The 20,098-nt window shown below is 40.9% G+C and overlaps 1 protein-coding gene across 3 annotated transcripts in view; it reads left to right on the top strand.

The window, feature by feature from the left end:
* Window positions 1–2,026: 2,026 nt before the first annotated feature.
* The window catches only part of ZNF157 (zinc finger protein 157), a 38,024-nt gene continuing 19,952 nt past the window's right edge, over window positions 2,027–20,098 (top strand). The window contains exons 1-2 of one of the 3 annotated variants that reach the window (XM_035003853.1): window positions 2,027–2,509; window positions 4,112–4,318. In XM_035003853.1, coding sequence (XP_034859744.1) covers window positions 4,247–4,318 — 72 coding nt within the window. In that variant the 5' untranslated portion in view covers window positions 2,027–2,509; window positions 4,112–4,246. Of the gene's footprint in view, window positions 2,510–3,911; window positions 4,319–20,098 lie in introns of those variants that run through there. The other 2 variants (XM_035003841.1, XM_035003846.1) reach the window with 2 other exon arrangements.

Here is a 20,098-nt window from a genome sequence, read left to right on the forward strand (position 1 = left end):
GAGATGAAGAGAGACGGAGAGAGAGAGAATAAGATGGAAGCCTCTGTCTTTTATAATCTGTTCTTTGAAGTGACAGACCATCACTCTGACCTGGGACCCTGGGCCCCCATTAACTATTCCATGTCTATATCTTAAGAAAATATGAACTTTTCAACATCATCAATCTCCCTGGTTTAATCTAAAAACATCTGTTAATGATTTCGCCAGAAATCACCATCTTGTTTTACTGACCATAAGCCGAGCCTTGTGAGCAATCTTCTGCCATGAATGAACTTGTACCTTTGATGGTCCTCAGGTCCAGTTCTTGATCTTGGGCCTCTGTTGTTCTTCAGACATCATTTCCCCTCTGGTTTGAACTGGAACCCAGTCATCTGCAACATATGTCTGTTTTGGAAGTCTAATCCAAAGGACATTGATGGTAGAAAAGTTAACCATGGTCCAATAGTTGAGATCTAGACCAGAGAGGCATTGATAGTGGAAAATCAACAAATGCCTACTCTCTCAGTCTATAAAGAAAAGGGTACATATGGTAAAAGAGTTAGCAGCATCTTGGATTCATGGTTAAAATACAGAGGCACTGATGATGAAATCATTAATAGAGCACATGAATTCAGATCAGAAGAGTGCAACGAAGTGTTGGTAGAGTTAAGAAAGACCCAGGTTTGAGATCAGCCCAAGAGGCATTGATGGTAGAAGTTAGCACAGTCCAGGATTTGAGATGTTGCCCAAAAGTCAACACAAGAATGTTTTGGAAATTTCTGTAGAAGTGTGTGAGCTACAATAGTGTTCTCACATTTGCCACTCTTCCACTCAATTCACAAATACTGAGAGGGTGACACTCTAACTCTCCAGATTGTTGTGCTGAGACCCAGAGAGAGGGTCTGAATGTTCTCAGGGGACCCAGCAATCTATGCCCAAGCTTAGCTAGGGTCTACCTGTTGTGTTTGAAATGCCATCAGCAGGGAAAAAAGCCCTCTACCTCTTGTCAGAGAAGGCCTGCAGGAGGGATATATGTAAGAGTAGGTTTTATATATATATATATATGTAATTTATATATATATATGTAAGAGTAGGTTTAGGTTAGGAGTTCAGAGGTGAAGAACACCTAGAATTCTCTCTTCTCTCCCAAGAGTACGCAGTAGTTCCTAAATTCCCATAAAAGAGAGGTCAAGTGGCTGCAAACTGGTTGACAGGAGGAGTTAGGGGCGTATCTCGGAGATGTATTTTCAGCGAAAGTATGTTTACAATGTTTTCTGAATATTTTCCTATTGGCAGTTTGCTTAGAAATATTAGTTGTCCAGGGCGCCTGGGTGGCTCAGATGGTTAAGCGTCTGCCTTCGGCTCAGGTCATGATCTCAGGGTCCTGGGATTGAGTCCCGCATCGGGCTCCCTGCTCCTTGGGGGCCTGCTTCTCCCTCTGCCTCTCTCTCTCGCTCTGTCTCTCATGAATAAAAAAAAAAAAAATCTTAAAAAAAAGAAATATTAGTTGTCCATATCAAAGGTTATTATTATTATTTTTTTTTAATTTTATTTATTTATTCATGAGAGACAGAGAGAGAGAAGCAGGCTCCCAAGGAGCAGGGAGCCCGATGCGGGACTCAATCCCAGGACCCTGAGATCATGACCTGAGCCGAAGGCAGACGCTTAACCATCTGAGCCACCCAGGCGCCCGTCAAAGGTTATTATTATTATTGTTTCTAGCCACTATCATTTTAGTGGGGTAATGAAGATTGAGGGGGTTTCAATTCCCCTCTCTACCAATTCCAGCACTTCAAAACAACGTATCACTATGACTCCTCCCCACTCCTCTCTAGTGGTATCACCCAGGAGGGGATCAACAATAACCTGACTTTCCCCACCTCTTCCCAATGGTATCTCCAAAGAGAGGACTGTACCACACTGACTCCTTCCCCCTCTTGCCCAGTGGTATCGGCCAGGAGAGGGACTGTACCATTCTAATTTCTCCTTTCCTCCGAGTGACATCTCGAGGAAACTCATCCTGGTTTTTCCCCTTCTCCCCAGTGGTATCTCCCTTAAAGATCTGGACACATCTCCCCTGCCCTCGGCACCTCTGCTTCTGTAAACTTTGCACAGACCTATAGAACCCAGTTCCAAAGACCAACTCCTACCGGAATGCTTGCCCTCCGGTTTCTACCCCTGACCAACGCCCCCCGCCCCCGCCTTCGGTGGAACAGCCCACTGTACGGAACGGGCGCTAAGATGGCGGCCTCCATGGAGGAAAGCCTCGGCACAGCCATGCTCCTCGCCCAAGAACGCCACTCATGGACAAAGTCTCTGCAGATCCCTAACTGCACCTTGCTCAGAGTGAGTAGACCACAGCATCACAGCCCTTACGATGCGTGCGAGACCAGCACCCCCAGGAGGGGCACCGTCGGGGTGAGGACAGGAAACGGAAGTGGCCCTCAGAGGACGTTTAAGTCTTGTTGGCGCGGGGCGCTAAAGCGAGTGCACGCGGTTTTGTGGCGTGACAGTCATCAGTGATTTTGAGGTGATGGCTTTGTTGGCTTTGGGGAATGACGAATTGTCAGTTTGTAAGGTCCGTTGGTGGGGAGTTGAAGAATCTGGTGAATGGGAATCTGTGGAGGTCAGGGATGGGGGCTTCTGGGGTAGTCAGTTTTTAGATTCCTTGCTGCTCTTGTTTTCAAATCTTAATAGAGTGTGTTTAGATTTTTTCCTTATCAGTCTCCCCAGAGGTATGCTAATCTTACTAGTCTTTCCAAAGAACCAACTTTTGGCCTTGTGGATCCTCTCTGATGTACCTTTGTTTTCTATTTCCTTGATTTCTGCTCTTACCTGTACCATTTTCTCTTTAACTTTTTAAATTGGATGTTAATTCATTAATGTTCAGCCTTTCTTCTTTGTTAAAAACCATTTAGAACATAAATTTCTTTTTAAGAATCTCTTTAGCTGCATTCCACAAAATTTTACATACACCATCTTATTATTATTGAGCTTTGTGTTTCTTTTTTTATTACTTATATTACTTTGATATGATGCTTTTTGGGAGAGTTGACATTTTTATCACATCTTATCCAAGGATATGGTATATCTGTGTGACTATTTTATATTTGTCAATCTTTTAAATTGTAGAAGTCCAACTCCTTAAATATATTTTATGTATTTCTTGCTGTCATTAGTAATGGGTTTTTCCCCGTTTTCATATGATCATTGCTATTATAGAGGAAAAACTCTGCTCTTATAATTTTATCTGGTATCCAGCCCCTTTTCAAATTGCCCTATGAATGCTAGTAGTGTCTGGTTTTTCTATGTATAAAATCATATCATTGGCAAAGAAAGCCACATTGCCAATTTCCTTGCAATATCCATTCTGATTGTTTCATCTTCCATAGTGTGAGCTAGAGCCAGCAAAACAATTTTGAGTTATATTAGACATCCCTATCTTGTTGGTAATTTTAATGGCAATAGCTTCATCGTTTTACTTTTTAGCATAGTAGTTCAGGGCTATGTTTTGTAAATTATTTTTGTGATATTTAAGTGATTTACATCTTCCCTAATTTTAGTTGGAGTTGTATTCATAATGTCTCCTGAATTGTGTCAAATGCTTTTCTGGTGTAAGTTAATAGCAGCACCCACCCCCGTTTGTTGATTAATAAATATTATTAATGTTGAACCATCTTCTGGAAAGAAGAGGCCAAGAGCTTCCTGTAGAAGAATTCAAGAGGGAGTTTTCACCCTAAAATGGCAAAATAATTAAAGAGGGCAGAAGAGATACCTTTCATTCAGATTACCAGGTTTCCAGGTTTCCTGCCTCCACAGTCACCCGGCAGGTGCCCATGGACAGGTCCTTCCTCTGTCCACCCCATAGGGCTTTAGCACCATTCGTTGCCCCAGTTCTGTCCTCCCTGCCAACCCAGATCCACCTTGAACCTAGAATTGAGGACTAGGCTGGCTAGGTAGGGTGTGAAGCTCCCTGTGGAGCCACCCCGGAGTAAAACACTCTGAGGTCATTAATTTGACTTCAGATATCATGATTGTTTCCATAATCCACCCTAACACTCAGAGTGGGGGTTGCTGAACTTTGTGGTGTAAATGTGGAATGACACTGATGACATGGATACTGTCCTTTTAGGATTTCTTGGTGTCTCTGTGGAGCTGTTGAGGTTTCTCCTTACTGGAGGCTGTGGGATCTTCCATTCATTCTGACCGCAGCCCATATACCGACTCCCCTCCAGCTTTGGAAGGTGGTCTGAGACCCAGGGTGAACATGCCAGCTAATAGGAAATCACCCCAGAGGTTCCCTGCCCTGGTTCCAGGACAGCCTGGCAGATCATTTGAGGTAAGGAGGAGGAGCCTACTTTAAAAGTTTTTTCTTTTATTTCTTTTCTTTCTTTATTTATTTAAAGATTTTATTTATTTGACAGAGAGAGATAGCGAGAGCAGGAACACAAGCAGGGGGAGCGGGAGAGGGAGAAGCAGGCTTCCCACTGAGCAGGGAGCCCGATGCGGGTCTCGATCCCAGGACCCTGGGATCATGACCCGAGCCGAAGGCAGACGCTTAACGACTGAGCCACCCAGGCGCCCCTCTTTTATTTTTTTAAGATAAATTTTAATTTGGAGATAATTGTAGATTCGAATGCAATGTACCATTTACCCAGTTTCCTCCAACGGGAACATCATGCAAAACCTTGGTACAGTATCACAACCAGGATATTGACGTAGGGAACATTTCCAACGTGACAAGGACCCCTCATCTTGCCTCTTAATGGACGCAACCACTTCCCTCCTCCCCTGCTCCCTCCTTAACTCCTGGCCATCAGTAATCTATAATTTTGTCATTTCACGCATGAGATATAAACGGAATAATACAGTGTGTAATCTTTTGGGACTGGCTTTTTTTTACGCAGCGTAATTCTCTGGAGATTCATGCAGATTGTTGAGTATATGACTAGCTTGTTCCTTTTTATTGCTGAACAGTATTCCATGGTATCAATGTACCACAGTTTGCTTAACCAGCCTCTTGTTGAAGGACATCTTGGCTGTTTCCAGTTTTTGGCTATTATGAATAAAGATGCTATGATTGTGTAAGGATTTTGTATGAGATGAATGCACATGAATGCAATTGCTGGTTTGTATGTTAAGTGCATTTCAAACATTAATTAATTTTTTTAGTACAGCTTTAGATTTATAGAATAATTGAGAAAATGGTACATATAGTTCCATATACCACTCTATATCCCCCCATAGTTTCCCCATGATTAATGTCTTGCATTAGTGTAGTACATTTATTACAATTAACCAATACGGATACCCTATTATTAATTATATTCTACAGTTTATAGTAAGGTTCATTCTTTGTGTTGCACCTTCTTAGGCTTTGACAAATGCATAATGACACATACCTGCCATTACGGTTTCATACAGAACAGTTTCATCTATGCCTTGGCTGTTCATCCTTTCTCTCCCTATGCTTGAACCTCTGGCAACCATGGTTTTTTTTTTCAGTTGTCTCTATAGTTTTACCTCTCTTAAGATGTCATATGGTTGGAATCATAGTCTGTAGCCTTTTCAGATTAGCTTCTTTCACTTAGCAGTTTGCATTTCAGCTTCCTCCATGTCTTTTCATGGCTTTATAGCTCATCTGTCTTTATCACTGAATAATATTCCATTGTATGGATGTACCACAATTTGCTTATCCATTCACCTTTTGAAGGACATCTTAGTTGTTCCCACTTTTTGGCAATTATGAATAAAGCTGCTGTGAACATTTATATATAGGTTTTTGTATGGACATACGTTTTCAGTTCACGTGGGTAGATAAGTAGGAGTGCAATTGTGGGTCATCTGGTAAGACTGGCTTTGCAAGAAACTGCCGAACTGTCTTCCACAGTTCTTCACCATTTTGCATTCAAACCAGCAATGAATGGGAACATCCTGTTGCTCCCTATCCTCGTCAGCATTTGGTATTGTTGGGTTTTTGGATTTTAACCATTCTAATAGGTGTATAGTGGTATCTCGTTGTTTTGATTTATAATTCCCTAATGAAAAATGATGTTGAACATAGTTGTACATGTTCATTTGCCATCTGTGTATTTTCTTTGGTCAGCTGTCTATTCAGATCTTTTGTCCTTTTTTTTAAGATTTATTTATTTATTTGAGAGGGGCGTCTGGGTGGCTTAATTGGTTGGGTGTCTGCCTTTGGCTCAGGTCATGATCTCAGGGTTCTGGGATCGCACCCTGTGTCAGGCTCCCTGGTCAGTAGGGAGTCTGCTTCTCCCTCTCCCTCTGCCCCTCCACCCTGCTTGTGTGCTCTCTCTCAAATAAATAAATAAATAAAATCTTCAAAAAATAAGATTTTTTCTTTGAGAGAGAGAGTGCGTGTGCGTGTGCATACATGCACGCAAGTGAGCAAGTGGCGGGGGTAGGGAGGAGAGGAACAAGCGGACTCACACTGAGCATGGAGCCTGACTTGGGGCTTGATCTCACGACCCTGAGAATATGACCTGAGCTGAAAGCAAGAGTCAGATGCTTAACCGACTGAGCTACCCAGGCGCCCCGGGTGTATTTCCTTTCTGTTTGTTCCACTGATATATTTGTCTATTCTTTCACCAATACCATGCTTTTTTTTTTTTTTTTTTAAGATTTTACTTATTTATTTGTTAGAGAGAGAGCACAAGCAGGGGGAGCCGCAGGTGAGGGAGAAGCAGACTCCCTGCCGAGCAGGGAGCCCCATGCGGGACTCCATTCCAGGACCCTGGGATCATGATCTGAGCTGAAGGCAGACGCTTAACGACTGAGCCACCCAGGCGCCCCCTCCATGACTTACTTTATAACTGGAAGTTTGTATCTTTTGACTCCCTTCACCCATTTTGCCTAACTCTTACCCCCACATCTGGCAACCACCAATCTATTCTCTGTACTGTGAGCTTGGTTTTTTTTTGTTGTTGTTGTTGTCGTCGTCAACAAACGTTATTTATTTATTTATTTTTAAAAGATTTTATTTCTTTATTTGACAGAGAGAGACACAGCGAGAGAGGGAACACAAGCAGGGGGAATGGGAGAGGGAGAAGCAGGCCTCCTGCTGAGCAGGGAGCCCGATGTGGGGCTCGATCCCAGGACCCTGGGATCATGACCTGAGCTGAAGGCAGATGCTTAACAACTGAGCCACCCAGGCGCCCCATCGTCGTTGTTTTTAGATCCAACATATAAGTGAGATCATATAGTATTTGTCTTTCTCTGACTTATTTCCCTTAGCATAATGCCTTCAAGGTCCATCCATATTCTTGCAAATAGCAAGATTTCCCCGTTCTTTTATGGTTGAATAATATTCTATTGTGTGTGTATACACACACACACACACACACACACACCATATTTTCTCTATCCATTCATCTGTTGATGGACACTTAGGTTGTTTCCACATCTTGGCTATTGCAAATAATGTGGCAATGAACATGGGGTGCATATATTTCTTTGTTAGTTTTTTTTTCCTTTGGATAAATACTCAGAAGTGGAATTGCTGGATGATATGATAGTTCTATACTTAATTTTTTGAGGAACCTTCATACTGTTTTCCATAGTGGCTGTACCAGTTGCTATTCCCATCAACAGTGCACAAGGGTTCCCTTTTCTTTACATCCTCACTAACTTGTCTTTTTGATACTAGCCATTCTAACAGGTGTGGGGTGATACCTTACTTTGGTTTTGCTTTGCATTTCTCCAATGATTAGGTTAGTGATTTTTTTTTAAGTAGGCTCCACACTCAATGTGGGGCTTGAACTCACAAACCCTGAGATCAAGAGTCGCATGCTCTACTGACTGAGCCAGCCAGGTACCCCTAAATTAGTGATGCTGAGGATCTTTTCATGTACCTGTTGGCCATCTGCATGTCTTCTTTGAAAAGCCGTCTATTCAGATCCTCTGCCCATTTTTTTTAAAAAAGATTTTATTTATTTATTTGAGAGAGCGAGAGAGAGAGCATGAACGGTGGGGAAGGGCAGAGGGAGAGGAATAAGCAGGCTCCCTACTGAGCAGGGAGCCCAACACGGAACTCAGTCCCAGGATCCTGGGATCATGACCTGAGCCAAAGGCAGATGCTTAACCGACTGAGCCACTCAGATTGTTTTTTGCTATTGAGTTATATGGATTTTTTAAAATATATTTTGGATATTAGCCTCTTATCAGATACATGATTTACAAATATTTTCTACCCTTCTGTAGGTTGTCTTTTCATTGATGGTTGATGGTTTCCTTTGCTGTGCAGAAGCTTTTTAGTTTGATGTAGTTCTACTTGTTTATTTTTGCTTTTGTTGCCTTTGTTTTTGGTGTCAAATGCAAAAAATCATCACCAAGACTAATGTCAGAGAGCTTACTGCCTATATTTTCTTGGAGTTTTATGGTTTCAGGTCTTAGGTTCAAGTCTTTAATCCATTTTGAGTTAATTTTCGTGTATGGTGTAAGATAGTGGTCCCCAGTTTCATTTTTCTGCATGTGGCTGTCCAATTTTTCCAACACCATTTATTGAAGAGACTGTCCTTTCTTCATTGAATATTCTTAGGTCCTTTGTCATAAATTAATTGGCCATATATGCATGGGTTTATTTCTGAGCTCTCTGTTTTGTTCCATTGATCTATGTGTCTGTTTTTATGCCAATACCATACTGTTTTGATTACTACAGCTTTGTATGATAGTTTAAAATCAGAGAGCATGATGCCTCCAGCATTGTTCTTTTTTCTCAAGATTGCTCGTGTGTTGTAGTTATTAATTTACAAGTTTTGTACATGTTTTGTTAGATTTATACTTAAGTATTTCATATTTCCAAGTGATTATGAATGATTTTATATTTTTTATTTTGGAGTCCACATTTTCATTGCTAACATAGAAATACAGTGGGTTTTTGTATTGGATCTTGTTTCCCATGACTTTCAATTATTAGTTCTAGGAGATTTTTCATTTTTTGGATATTTTTTTGTGATTTTCTCCGTAGACAATCAGGTCATCTATAAATAGGGACATTTTTATTTTTTCTTCTTTGTTCTGTATACCTTTCATTTCCATTTCTTGCCTTATTGCACATTATTAGAACTTTTAGCACTATGTTGAATAAGGATTGTGAGAATGGACATTCTTGCCTTGCTGTTAATCTTGTCATTCACCATTAAGTATAATGTCAGCTGTAGTTTTGGTTTAGATGCTTTTTATCAAATTGAAGAAGTTCCTGTCTATTCCTATTTCTATTCATATTTTTTGCAGAATGAGTGTTGAGTTTTGTCAACTGTTTTTTTTTTTTTTACATTGGTTGATATGATCATGTGATTTTAAAAATCCTTTTAATGTGGTGAATCACATGGATTGATTTTTTAATATAGAACCTGTCTTGCATTCCTGGAATAAACCCCAGTTGGTCATGGTGTATAATTCTTTTAATATCTTGCTGAATTACATTTGCTAATATTTTGTCAAGAATTTTTGCCTATATATTCATGAGTGATATTGGTGTGTAGTTTTCTGTTTTATACTGTGTTTGTCTGATTTTGTAATCAGGGAATGAATTAGTTTCATGTGGCAGTGGCAACAAATGACCACAAACTTGGTGACTTAAAACAACAGAAATTTATTCTCTCATAGTTCTGGAGGCCTTAAGTCCAAAAAGAAGTATCACTGGACCAAAATCAAGGTTTCGGTGGGGCTGTACTCCCTCCAGAGCCTTCAGGGGAGAACCTATTCCTTGCCTCTTCTAGCTCCTGGGGGCTGCAGTTATTCCTTGGCTTCATCATTCCATTCTTACGGTGAGCATCTTCAGATCTGTTCTGTCTTCACGTCACTGCCTTCTGAGTGTGTGTGTGTCAAATTTTCTTTTACCTCCCTCTTACTGGGATACATGTGATTGCATTGAGGACCCACCTGGGTAATTCAGGATACTCCTCTCATCTCAAGATCCTTAATCCCATCTGCAAAGACCATTTTGTTCTTGCCATATAAAGGTGATATTCACAGGTTGCCAAGATTAGGATGTGGATATCTTTGGGGGGCCCTTTTTAGCCTATCACAGGCAAATACTAGCTTTATAGAATGAATTAGAGTTACGTCCTCTTCTTTTTCCTGTAAGAGGTTTTGTAATTGGTGTTAATTCTTTAAAAGAATTTGGTAAAATTCTGGGGCGCCTGGGTGGCTCAGTCATTAAGTGTCTGCCTTCGCCTCAGGTCATGATCTCAGGGTCCTGGGATCAAGCCCCGCATAGGGCTCCCTGCTCTGCAGGAAGCCTGCTTCTCCCTCTCCCACTCCCCCTGCTTGCTTTCCTGCTCTCGCTCTCTCTCTCTCTGTCAAATGAATAAATAAAATCTTAAAAAAAAAGAAGGATTTGGTAAAATTCTCCAGGAAAACCAGCTGGGCCAGAGCTTGATTGATTGATTGATTTCTTTCTTTTTTGGTGAGTTTTAAATTATGTGGTAGTTGGTGTTTTTTTTAAGAATTAGTCTAGGGCTCCTGGGTGGCTCAGTTGGTTGAGCGACTGCCTTTGGCTCAGGTCATGATCCTGGAGTCCTGAGATGGGGTCTGCATCGGGCTCCCTGCTCAGCAGGGAGTTTGCTTCTCCCTCTGACCTCCCCTCTCTCACGCTCTCTCTCTTTCAAATAAATAAACAAAATCTTAAAAAAAAAAAAAGAATTAGTCTATTTCGGGGCACCTGGGTGGCTTAGTCCATTAAGCGTCTGGTCTGCCTTCAGCTCAGTTCATGATCCCAGGGTTCTGGGATCGAGCCCCGCATCGGGCTCCCTGCTCAGCGGGAAGCCTGCTTCTCCCCCTCCAGCTTCCCCCTCTTGTGCACACTCTCTCTCTGTCAAAAAAAAAAAAAATCTCAAAAAAAAAAGAATTCGTCCATTTCATGGGGTGCTTGGGTTAAGCATCTGCCTTCATTCGGGTCATGATCCCGGAGTCCTGGGATCGAGCCCCAAGTCGGGCTCCCTGCTCAGTGGGAAGCCTGCTTCTCCCTCTCCCTCTGCCGTTCCCCCTGTGCTTGTGCTCTCTCACTCTCGCTCTCTCCTAAATAAATAAATAATTAAATAAAATCTTTAAAAAAATTAGTCCAGGGGCGCCTGGGTGGCTCAGTTGGTTAAGCGACTGCCTTCAGCTCAGGTCATGATCCCAGGGTCCTGGGATCGAGCCCCACATCCGGCTCCCGGCTCCGCGGGAAGCCTGCTTCTCCCTCTCCCTCTCCCCCTGCTTGTGTTCCTGCTCTCGCTGTCTCTGTCTCTGTCAAATAAATAAATAAAATCTTTAAAAAAAAAATTTTTTTTAAAATAAAAAAATCAGTCCATTTCATCTAAGTTATCAAATGGATATATGAAGAATTGTTTATATTTGCTTTAGTATCCTTTTGGTGTCTGCAGGGGCTGTAGTGATATCCTTTGTTTCATTCCTGATATTGGTAATTTGTGTGTTCTCTTTTTTTCAGTCTTGCCAAAAGTTTGTCAATTTTATTGATCCTTTCAAAGAACCACCATCTTTGTTTCTTTGATTTTTATCTATTATTTTTCTGTTTTCAACTTCATTGATTTCTGCTCTTTTCTGTTTCCTTCCTTCTGCTTGCTCTGGGTTTATTTTGGTTCTTTGAAAAATTTAAAATATAGGGGCGCCTGGGTGGCTCAGTCGGTTAAGCGTCTGCCTTCCACTTGGGTCGTGATCCCAGGGTCCGTGGGATCGAGCCCCACGTCCGGCTCCTTGCTCAGCAGGGAGTCTGCTTCTCCCTCTTCCTCTGCCTGTCCCCCTGCTCATGCTTGCTCTCTCTCGTTCTCTCTCTCTCTGTCAAATAAATAAATAAATTCTTTAAAAATACTAAAATATAATTGATATATAACATTGTGCAAGTTTAAGGTGTACACCATGTTGGTTTGATACCTTTATCGCAATATGATATTATCGCAATATGATATTATCGCAATATGATTACCACTGTAGTGTTTGCTAACATCTCTATCACATCATATTATTATCATTTCTTTTTTGTGGTCGGAACAGTTTAGGTCTAGTTTATTAACAGCTTTGAAGATTATAATATTGTATCCCATAATCAACTTGCTGTGCATTAGCTCTCCAGTACTTATTTATCTACTACTTCGAAGTTTGTACCCTTAAACAACATTATCTTCAATATGGTCTTTTTTTTCCTAGGTTTTTGAGGTGGGACCTTAGATTTTTTATTTGAGACTTTCCTCTTCCAAGCGTATGCATTTAGTGCTATATACTTTTCTCTCAGCCCTGCTTTAGATGTGTTCCATGAATTGTAAATGTTGTATTTTCATTTTCATTCAGTTCGTTGTATTTTTTTATTTCCTTTGAGACTTCCTCTTTGAACCATAGATTATTAGAAATGTGTTATTTAGTTTCCAAGTGTTTGGAGATTCTCTTATTGTTCTGTTATTGATTTCTTTTTTTTTTTTTTTAAGATCTTATTTATTTATTTGTCAGAGAGAGAGTGCAAGAGAGCACAAGCAGGGGGAGTGGCAGACAGAAGGAGAAGCAGGCTCCCTGCTGAGCAAGGAGCCTGATGTGGGATTCGATTCTAGGACCCTGGGATGATGAGCTGAGCTGAAGGCAGATGCTTAACTGACTGAGCCACCCAGGCGCCCCTTGATTTATTTATTTATTTTAAAGATTTTATTTATTTATTTGACAGAGAGAGACACAGCCAGAGAGGGAACGCAAGCAGGGGGAGTGGGAGAGGGAGAAGCAGGCTTCCCACGAAGCAGGGAGCCCGATGCGGGGCTCTATCCCAGGACCCTGGGATCATGACCTAAGCTGAAGGCAGATGCTTAATGACTGAGCCACCCAGGTGCCCCCTCCTTGATTTCTTTTCTTAATAAAGATTTTATTTATTTATTTGAGAGAGAGAGAGTACGAATGGGGAGGGGGCAGAGGGAGAAGGAGAGGGAAAAGCAGACTCCCCTCTGAGTGCGGAGCCCAATGCAGCTCGATCCCAGAACCCTGAGATCATGACCTGAGCTGAAGTCAGACGGTTAATGGACTGAGTCACCCAGGCACCCCCCTGTTACTGATTTCTAGTTTCATTCCAGGGGGGTCATGGAAAATTGCTCATTTTCTATTTAGTTGTTCTGTGAATTGAAAGAAGGGGCATTGAAGTTTCCAACTATAATTTGCCTTTTTAAAAAAAGATTTATTTAATTTTAGCCAGAGAAAGCGTGTACATGCACCAGTGGGCTGAGGGGCAGAGGGGGAGGGAGAGGGAGAGAAGCAGACTCCCTGCTGAGCACGGAGCCCACCAACAAGGTGGGGCTCGATCTCATAACCCTGTAATCATGACCTGAGCCAAAATTGAGAGTCGGTCCCTCAACTGACTGAGCCACCCATGGGCCCCTAATTTGTCTTTTTTTCCCCCCAGTTTTATTAGCTTTTTCTTTTATGTTTGCTGCATACACATTTAGGATTGATTTGTCTTTTTTTTTTTTTTATTGTTAGATGTCTTCTCTCTATCTCTGGTAATTTTTTTCTCTGAAGTCTACTTTATCTGATATTAATATAGCTACTTTTGCTTTCTTTTTTTCCAGCTTTATTGAGGTATAATTAACAACATTTCTGCTTTCTTTTGATGAATTTTTGCATGATCTGTCTTTTTCCATACTTTTACCTTCAACCTCCCTATATTGCTGTATTTGAAGTGACTTCCTTTTAGATGCCATACACTTGGGTGATGTTTTTAATTTTTTCTACCAATTTCTGTCTTTGTTTAAAAAAAGATTTTATTTATTTATTTGACTGAAGGACAGCGAGAGAGGGAACACAAGCAGGGGGAGTGGGTGAGGGAGAAGCAGGCTCTCCGCTGAGCAGGAAGCCCGATGTGGGGCTCGATCCCAGGACCCCGGGATCATGACCTGAGCCGAAGGCAGACACTTAATGACTGAGCCACCCAGGCGCCCCTACCAATTTCTGTCTTTTAATTGGTGCAGTTAGACCATTTACATTTATTTTACTTTTTATTTTGTTATTTTTTAAAAGATTTATTTCTCTGAGACAGAGAGAAAGCGTGTTCGAGCATGCATGTGCACACAAGCAGGGGAGGGGCAGAGGGAGTGGGAGAGAATCTCAAGCAGACTCCCCACTGAGTATGTAGCCTGATGCAGGGCTCGATCCCACCACCCCGAGATCATGACCTGAGCTGAAACCAAGAGTCGGAGCCTCAACCGACTGAGCCACGCAAGCACCCCTAGACCATTTACATTTAATGTAATTAATGATCTATTAGGCCCTATGTCTACATTTTATTTTTTCTTCTCTGTTTGTTCTCTCTTTCATTTTCTGTTTTATTTTTCCCTATCTTCCTGTCAGTCACTTGAACATTTTTTAGAATTACATTTTGATTTACCTATAGTGTTTATGAGTGTATCTCTTTGTATAGCTATTTATTTATTTATTTTTTTTATTAAGTAAGTCTACCCCCACTGTGGGGTCAAACTCACAACCCTGAGATCAAGAGTCGTATGCTCCACTGACTGAGCCAGCCTGGTTACTCTGTATAGTTTTCATATATTATTTTTTTATTTTCTATTTTTAAAAAAATTTTATTTTTAAGTAATCTCCACACCCAACATGGGGCTCAAACTCAGAACCCCGAGATCAAGAATCGTATGCTCCACTGACTGAGCCAGCCAGGTGCCCCCTGTAAAGCTTTTTAAATGGTTGCTCTAGGTACTGCATCATTTTACATAACTTGTGTATGTCTGTTACTGTCATCATTTTGCCACTTTGAGTGAAATGTAGAAACCTTGCCACCCTTTAATCCTCTTTGCTGTCCCCTGTTTATAATTGTCTTAAATATTTCTTTTATTTTTTAAAAAAGATTTTATTTATTTGTCAGAGAGAGTGCGCACAAGCAGGGGGTGCAGAGGGGACAGAGGGAGAGGGAGAAGCAGACTCTCCGCCAAGGAGGAAGCCCGACATGGGACTCAATCCCAGGACCCTGGGATCATGACCTGAGCCGAAAGCAGACGCTTAACCAGCTGAGCCACCCAGGCGCCCCTTGTCTTAACTGTTTCATCTACATATATTTAGAACCTCTTCAAATAGTGTTATCATTTTGCTTCAACAGTCAAATAATTTGGAAACCTCAAGAAGAGAAGGAAAGTCTATTGTATTTATGCATATTTTTGTTTCCCGTGTTCTTTCTTCCTTTGTGGTGTTCCAAGATTCCTTCTTTTAGCTTTCATTTTCTGTTTAGGGAACTTCCTTTAGCCATTCTTTAGGGTAGTTTTGCTGGGCACAAATTCTGTTAGTTTTTGTTTTTTTTTTCATCTGAGAATGTCTCGATTTCTCCTTCATTCCTGAAGGATATTTTCATTGTTGACAGTTCTTTTCTTTCAGCTGAAAAATGTTGTGCTACCTCCTATGGCCTCTATGGTTTCTTTCTTTCTGTTTTTTTAAAGATTTTATTTATTCATTTGAGACACAGAGAGAGAGAGAGAAAGCGCATAAGCAGGGAGAGAGGCAGAGGGAGAGGGAGAAGCAGTCTCCCCACTGATCAGGGAGCCCGATGCAGGGCTCGATCCCAAGACCCCAGGATCATGACCTAAGCCGAAGGCAGACCCTTAACCATCTGAGCCACCCAGGCGCCCCGGCCTCTATGGTTTCTGATGTGAAATCTGCTTCACTCAAGTTGTTTCTGTAGGTAAGGTGTCATTTCTCTCGCATGGCTTTCCATGTATGTATTTTTAATCTTTAGTTTTCAAAAGCTTAACAGTACGTCTTGGTGTGGATTTCTTTGGTTTTATCCTGTTTGTGGTTTGTTCTGCTTCTAAAGTCTGTAAATTTATTTTTATTTATTTATTATTATCTTTTAAGATTTCATTTTTAAGTAATTTCTACACCCAACATGGGGCTCGAACTCACAACCCCGAGATCAAGAGTTGCATGCTCTTCTGACTAAGCCAGCCAGGTGCCCCTGTAAATTTATGTTTTGCCAAATTGGGACATTTTTAGCCATTATTTCTTCATGTACTTTTTTCCCCCCCTCTTTTAAAAAAAATTAAAGTTAGTTAACATATAGTGTATTATTAGGTTCAGGGTAAAGTTAAGTAATTAATCAGTTCTGTATAACACCCAGTGCTCATTTCATCAATTGCCCTCCTTAATGCCTATTACCTAATTACCCAATCCCCCTACCCACCTCCTCTCCAGCAACCCTCAATTTGTTCCCTCTAGTTAAGAGTCTCTTACAATTTGTCTTTATCTTACTTTTCCTTTCCTTATGTTCATCTGTTTTGTTTCTTAAATTCCACATATGAGTGAAATCATATGGTACTTGTCTTTCACTGACTTATTTTGCTTAGCATAATACACTCTAGCTCCATCCAGGTCATTGCAGATGGCAAGATTTCATTCTTTTTGATGCCTGAGTAATATTCTATTGTGTGTATACACACACACATACACACACACACCCACCCACATTTTCTTTATCCATTCATCCATCAGTGGATATCTGGGCTCTTTCCATATTTTGGCAATTGTGGACATTGCTGCTATAAACATTGGGGTGCATGTGCCCCTTCAATTCACTATTTTTGTATCCTTTGGATAAATACCTGGTAGTGCAATTGCTGGGTCATAGGATAGTTCTATTTTTAACTTTTTGGGGAGCCTCCATAGTGTTTTGCAGAGTGGCTGCACCAGCTTGCATTCCCACCAACAGTGTAAGAGGGTTCCCCTTTGTCCACATCCTCGCCAACATCTGTTGTTTCCTGAGTAGTTAATTTAAGGCCTGTCTATTTCTTTTCTCCTTCCTGTTTTTTTGACAGCATGATATTGGTTCTTTTGTTGTAGATCCTTGAGGCACCCCCGCCTGCCCCCAGGTCAGTTTTGTCTCTGCTGTTTGGATTGAGTAATTTCTGTTCCCTCTGTTCTGTTTTTGGGGCCATCCCTTGAGTTTTTTTAATTTTAGTTACTGCATTTTTCAGGTCTAAAATTTCCATTTGGGTCTTCCTTATGTCTTCTGTTTTCTTCCTGAGACAGGCTCATTGAAGCATTTTTGTGATGGCTGATTCAAAGTTTTTGTTGGATAATTTTGTTATCTCAGTCTTGATACCAATTGACTTTTTTTCATTCAGTTTGAGATTTTTCTGGTTTTTGATATGAGTGATTATCTATTGAAACCTAGACAGTTTTTGATACTGTGTTAGGAGAATCTTGTTCTTATTTAAAGTGTTGTAGCTGGCTTCCTCTAATTTCAATACAGCTGGGGAAGAAAGGGTATCATCTCATTACTGCCATGTCAGGGAATAAGTCCAGGTTTTGCATTTGGCTTCCCTTGAACCCAAGATGGAGAGCTTGTTACTTCTGGCGGGGGGTGGAGTTCTAACTTTCCGTTGTGTCTTCCCTGAAAGCTTCCTGGGTGGGAGAGTGTTCACCTCCTTAGCAGTGGTGAGAGTCGGGACTCTCCACTAGACCTTCTCTGATACTACTCCAGCAGGATGGAGGAAGGATGCCTCATTACTGCTGAAGTCTAGTCTCCCCATGGTTTCTCCCCTGATAGCACTGAGTGAGGAGTCTCATTACTGCCCAAGAGAGATGAGCCTTAGCTCCCTACTTTGTCTTTTTTGATACCACCCCAGTGTTGTAGGGGGTATAGCACTTTGTTAGAGCCAGACAGAAGTGGAGGTGTATGCTCCCCACTTGGCTTTTGCTGATGGGATGGAGTTGAGACCCACAGGTTTTTTTGTTTTTGTTTTTTCCATGATACTTGGCTGGAATAAGGTGGTTATCATTTTTAAGTTTTCTTGCTAGGTTGTCCCTTTTCTGGTCCTTTGACCAGTTAAAGCAGACTTTCTTAGAGCTGTTTTCGTCTGTACCCATTGGCATTTTTGGTTTGCTAGCTTCTCCAGCACATAGTCTTGGATATATGAGGTAAAGAGAAAACTCAAGGGAATCACTGCTATGTGTGTTTTTAAGTCCCCTGCTGATCTGCCTTATCTCCAAGTGGCACAGTCTTCTCCATTTTACTTTATTTTTTAAATTAAATGTATTTTATTATGACCCAGATATGGAGGAGCATCACAGGTAGGAAAGAATATTGTTTTTGACTACTAAAATATATTTTATTTATTTAACTTTTAATTTGACTGTAGTTGCAAACAATGTTACATAAGTTTTAGGTGTACAACATAGTGGTTTGAGAAGCTTACACATTATGTGATGTTCACCACAAGTGTAGCTACCATTATGCTGTGCCTTTTCCTCCCATGACTTACTCATTTCATAACTGGAGGCCTGTATCTCCCACTCCCCTTCACCCATGTTGCCCATCCCCCACCCCCTCCCTTTGGCAACCATCAGTTTGTTTTCTTTCTTTTTTTTTTTCTTTTCTCATCAGTTTGTTTTCTGTATGTGTGTGATTCTGCTCTTTTTTTTTTATTCACTTGTTTTTGTTTTTTTTTTTTTAGATTCCACATATGAGTGAAATCATACAATATTTGTTTTATATTATTTTATATATAATTTATATTATATATAATATATATAATATTAATAATATATAATTTATATTATATTATTAATAAGTGTTTTCATTTTCTTCGGGTAAATACCCAGTAGTGGAATTACTGGATCCTATGGCATTTCTATTTCAAAAAAATTTTTTCTAGGGGCGCCTAGGTGGCTCAGTTGGTTAAGTGCCTGCCTTTGGCTTGGGTCATGATCCTGGGGTCCTGGGATCAAGCCCCGCATTGGGCTCCCTGCTCAGTGGGGAGCCTGCTTCTCCCTCTCCCACTCCCCCTGCTTGTGTGCTCTCTTCCAAATAAATAAATAAAATCTTTAAAAAAAAAATTTTTTTTTTTCCTAATTAGGCTCCATGCTCAATGTGGGGGTTGAACTCATGACCCTGAGGTCAAGAGTTACATGCTGGGGTGCCTGGGTGGCTCAGTCGGTTAAGTGTCTGCCTTCAGCTCAGGTAATGACCCCGGGGTTCTGGGATCAAGTCCCTCATCGGGCTCCCTGCTCAGTGGGGAGCCTGCTTCTCCCTCTCCCGCTCCCCCTGCTTGTGCTCTCTCTCTCTGTCAAATAAATAAATAAAAAATCTTAAAAAAATACAGAGCTCATTTTCATTTCAGATTAAAATTACAGAACTTTTACTTCTTCGACATTTATTTATGTATCTGTTTTGGTGGAGGGGTCATAATGACATTAACATAATTTATTGGTTTATCCTATAATACGGACAATAATGGGAGGATAAAGTAAAACTAATAAGAGTGGTTGCCTTTTCTAAAAAAAAAAAAAAGAAAAGAAACTTTGGGAGTGTTACATAAATATTTTTCCGTGTCCAGAGATCATTTTCTACATAATTTTAATGGTTACATAGCATTTCATCCTTTGAGCGTTTGCAGTAGCAGTAAGTTTTCATTAAAATTGACCCTTTGGGGGCGCCGGGGTGGCTCAGTTGGTTAAGCGACTGCCTTCGGCTCAGGTCATGATCCTGGAGTCCCGGGATCGAGTCCCACATCGGGCTCCCTGCTCGGCGGGAAGCCTGCTTCTCCCTCTCCCACTCCCCCTGCTTGTGTTCCCTCTCTCGCTGTGTCTTTCTCTGTCAAATAAATAAATAAAATCTTAAAAAAAAAAATTTGACCCTTTGGTGGTGAAATTCTCAACTTACGTCTTTATGCACATCCATGATTATTTGTTAAAGACATTTTTCTAGAAATGGAATTTTTGTGTCACAGGAGAAGGATCATTAAGTTGTAAGGAATTCAGTGGATGTCAGTGAAATGTCTTCCTCTTGATACTCTACATGCTCATACTATTTGGAGGCTGATGATTTTGGGTCATGCATAGGCAACTTTTTCCTTATTAGCACTCCACCCCACCCCAACTCTTCCTTCCCAGATCTCCCAAAGAAGAGTTAGAAATGACCACATCCTCAGTCAGTTTTTATTTGTTCATTTATTTACTTGTTGCTTTTGTTTTCCTGTGGTTTTTAGGAAGCTTCTAAGTATAAGTAGATAAGTATTAGGATAAAGAAGGGAGTAAAAAGAAGAAAATATCAACATAAGTTTTAGAATATAGGCATGCTGGTAGACAGTACTACACAGCTAGATACTTTGAAGTCCAGATTGATCTC

The sequence above is a fragment of the Mirounga leonina genome, unplaced genomic scaffold (assembly GCF_011800145.1).
Source record: "Mirounga leonina isolate KUSES-001 unplaced genomic scaffold, KU_Mleo_1.0 Mir_101609, whole genome shotgun sequence".
Classification (NCBI taxonomy): Eukaryota; Metazoa; Chordata; class Mammalia; order Carnivora; family Phocidae; genus Mirounga; species Mirounga leonina.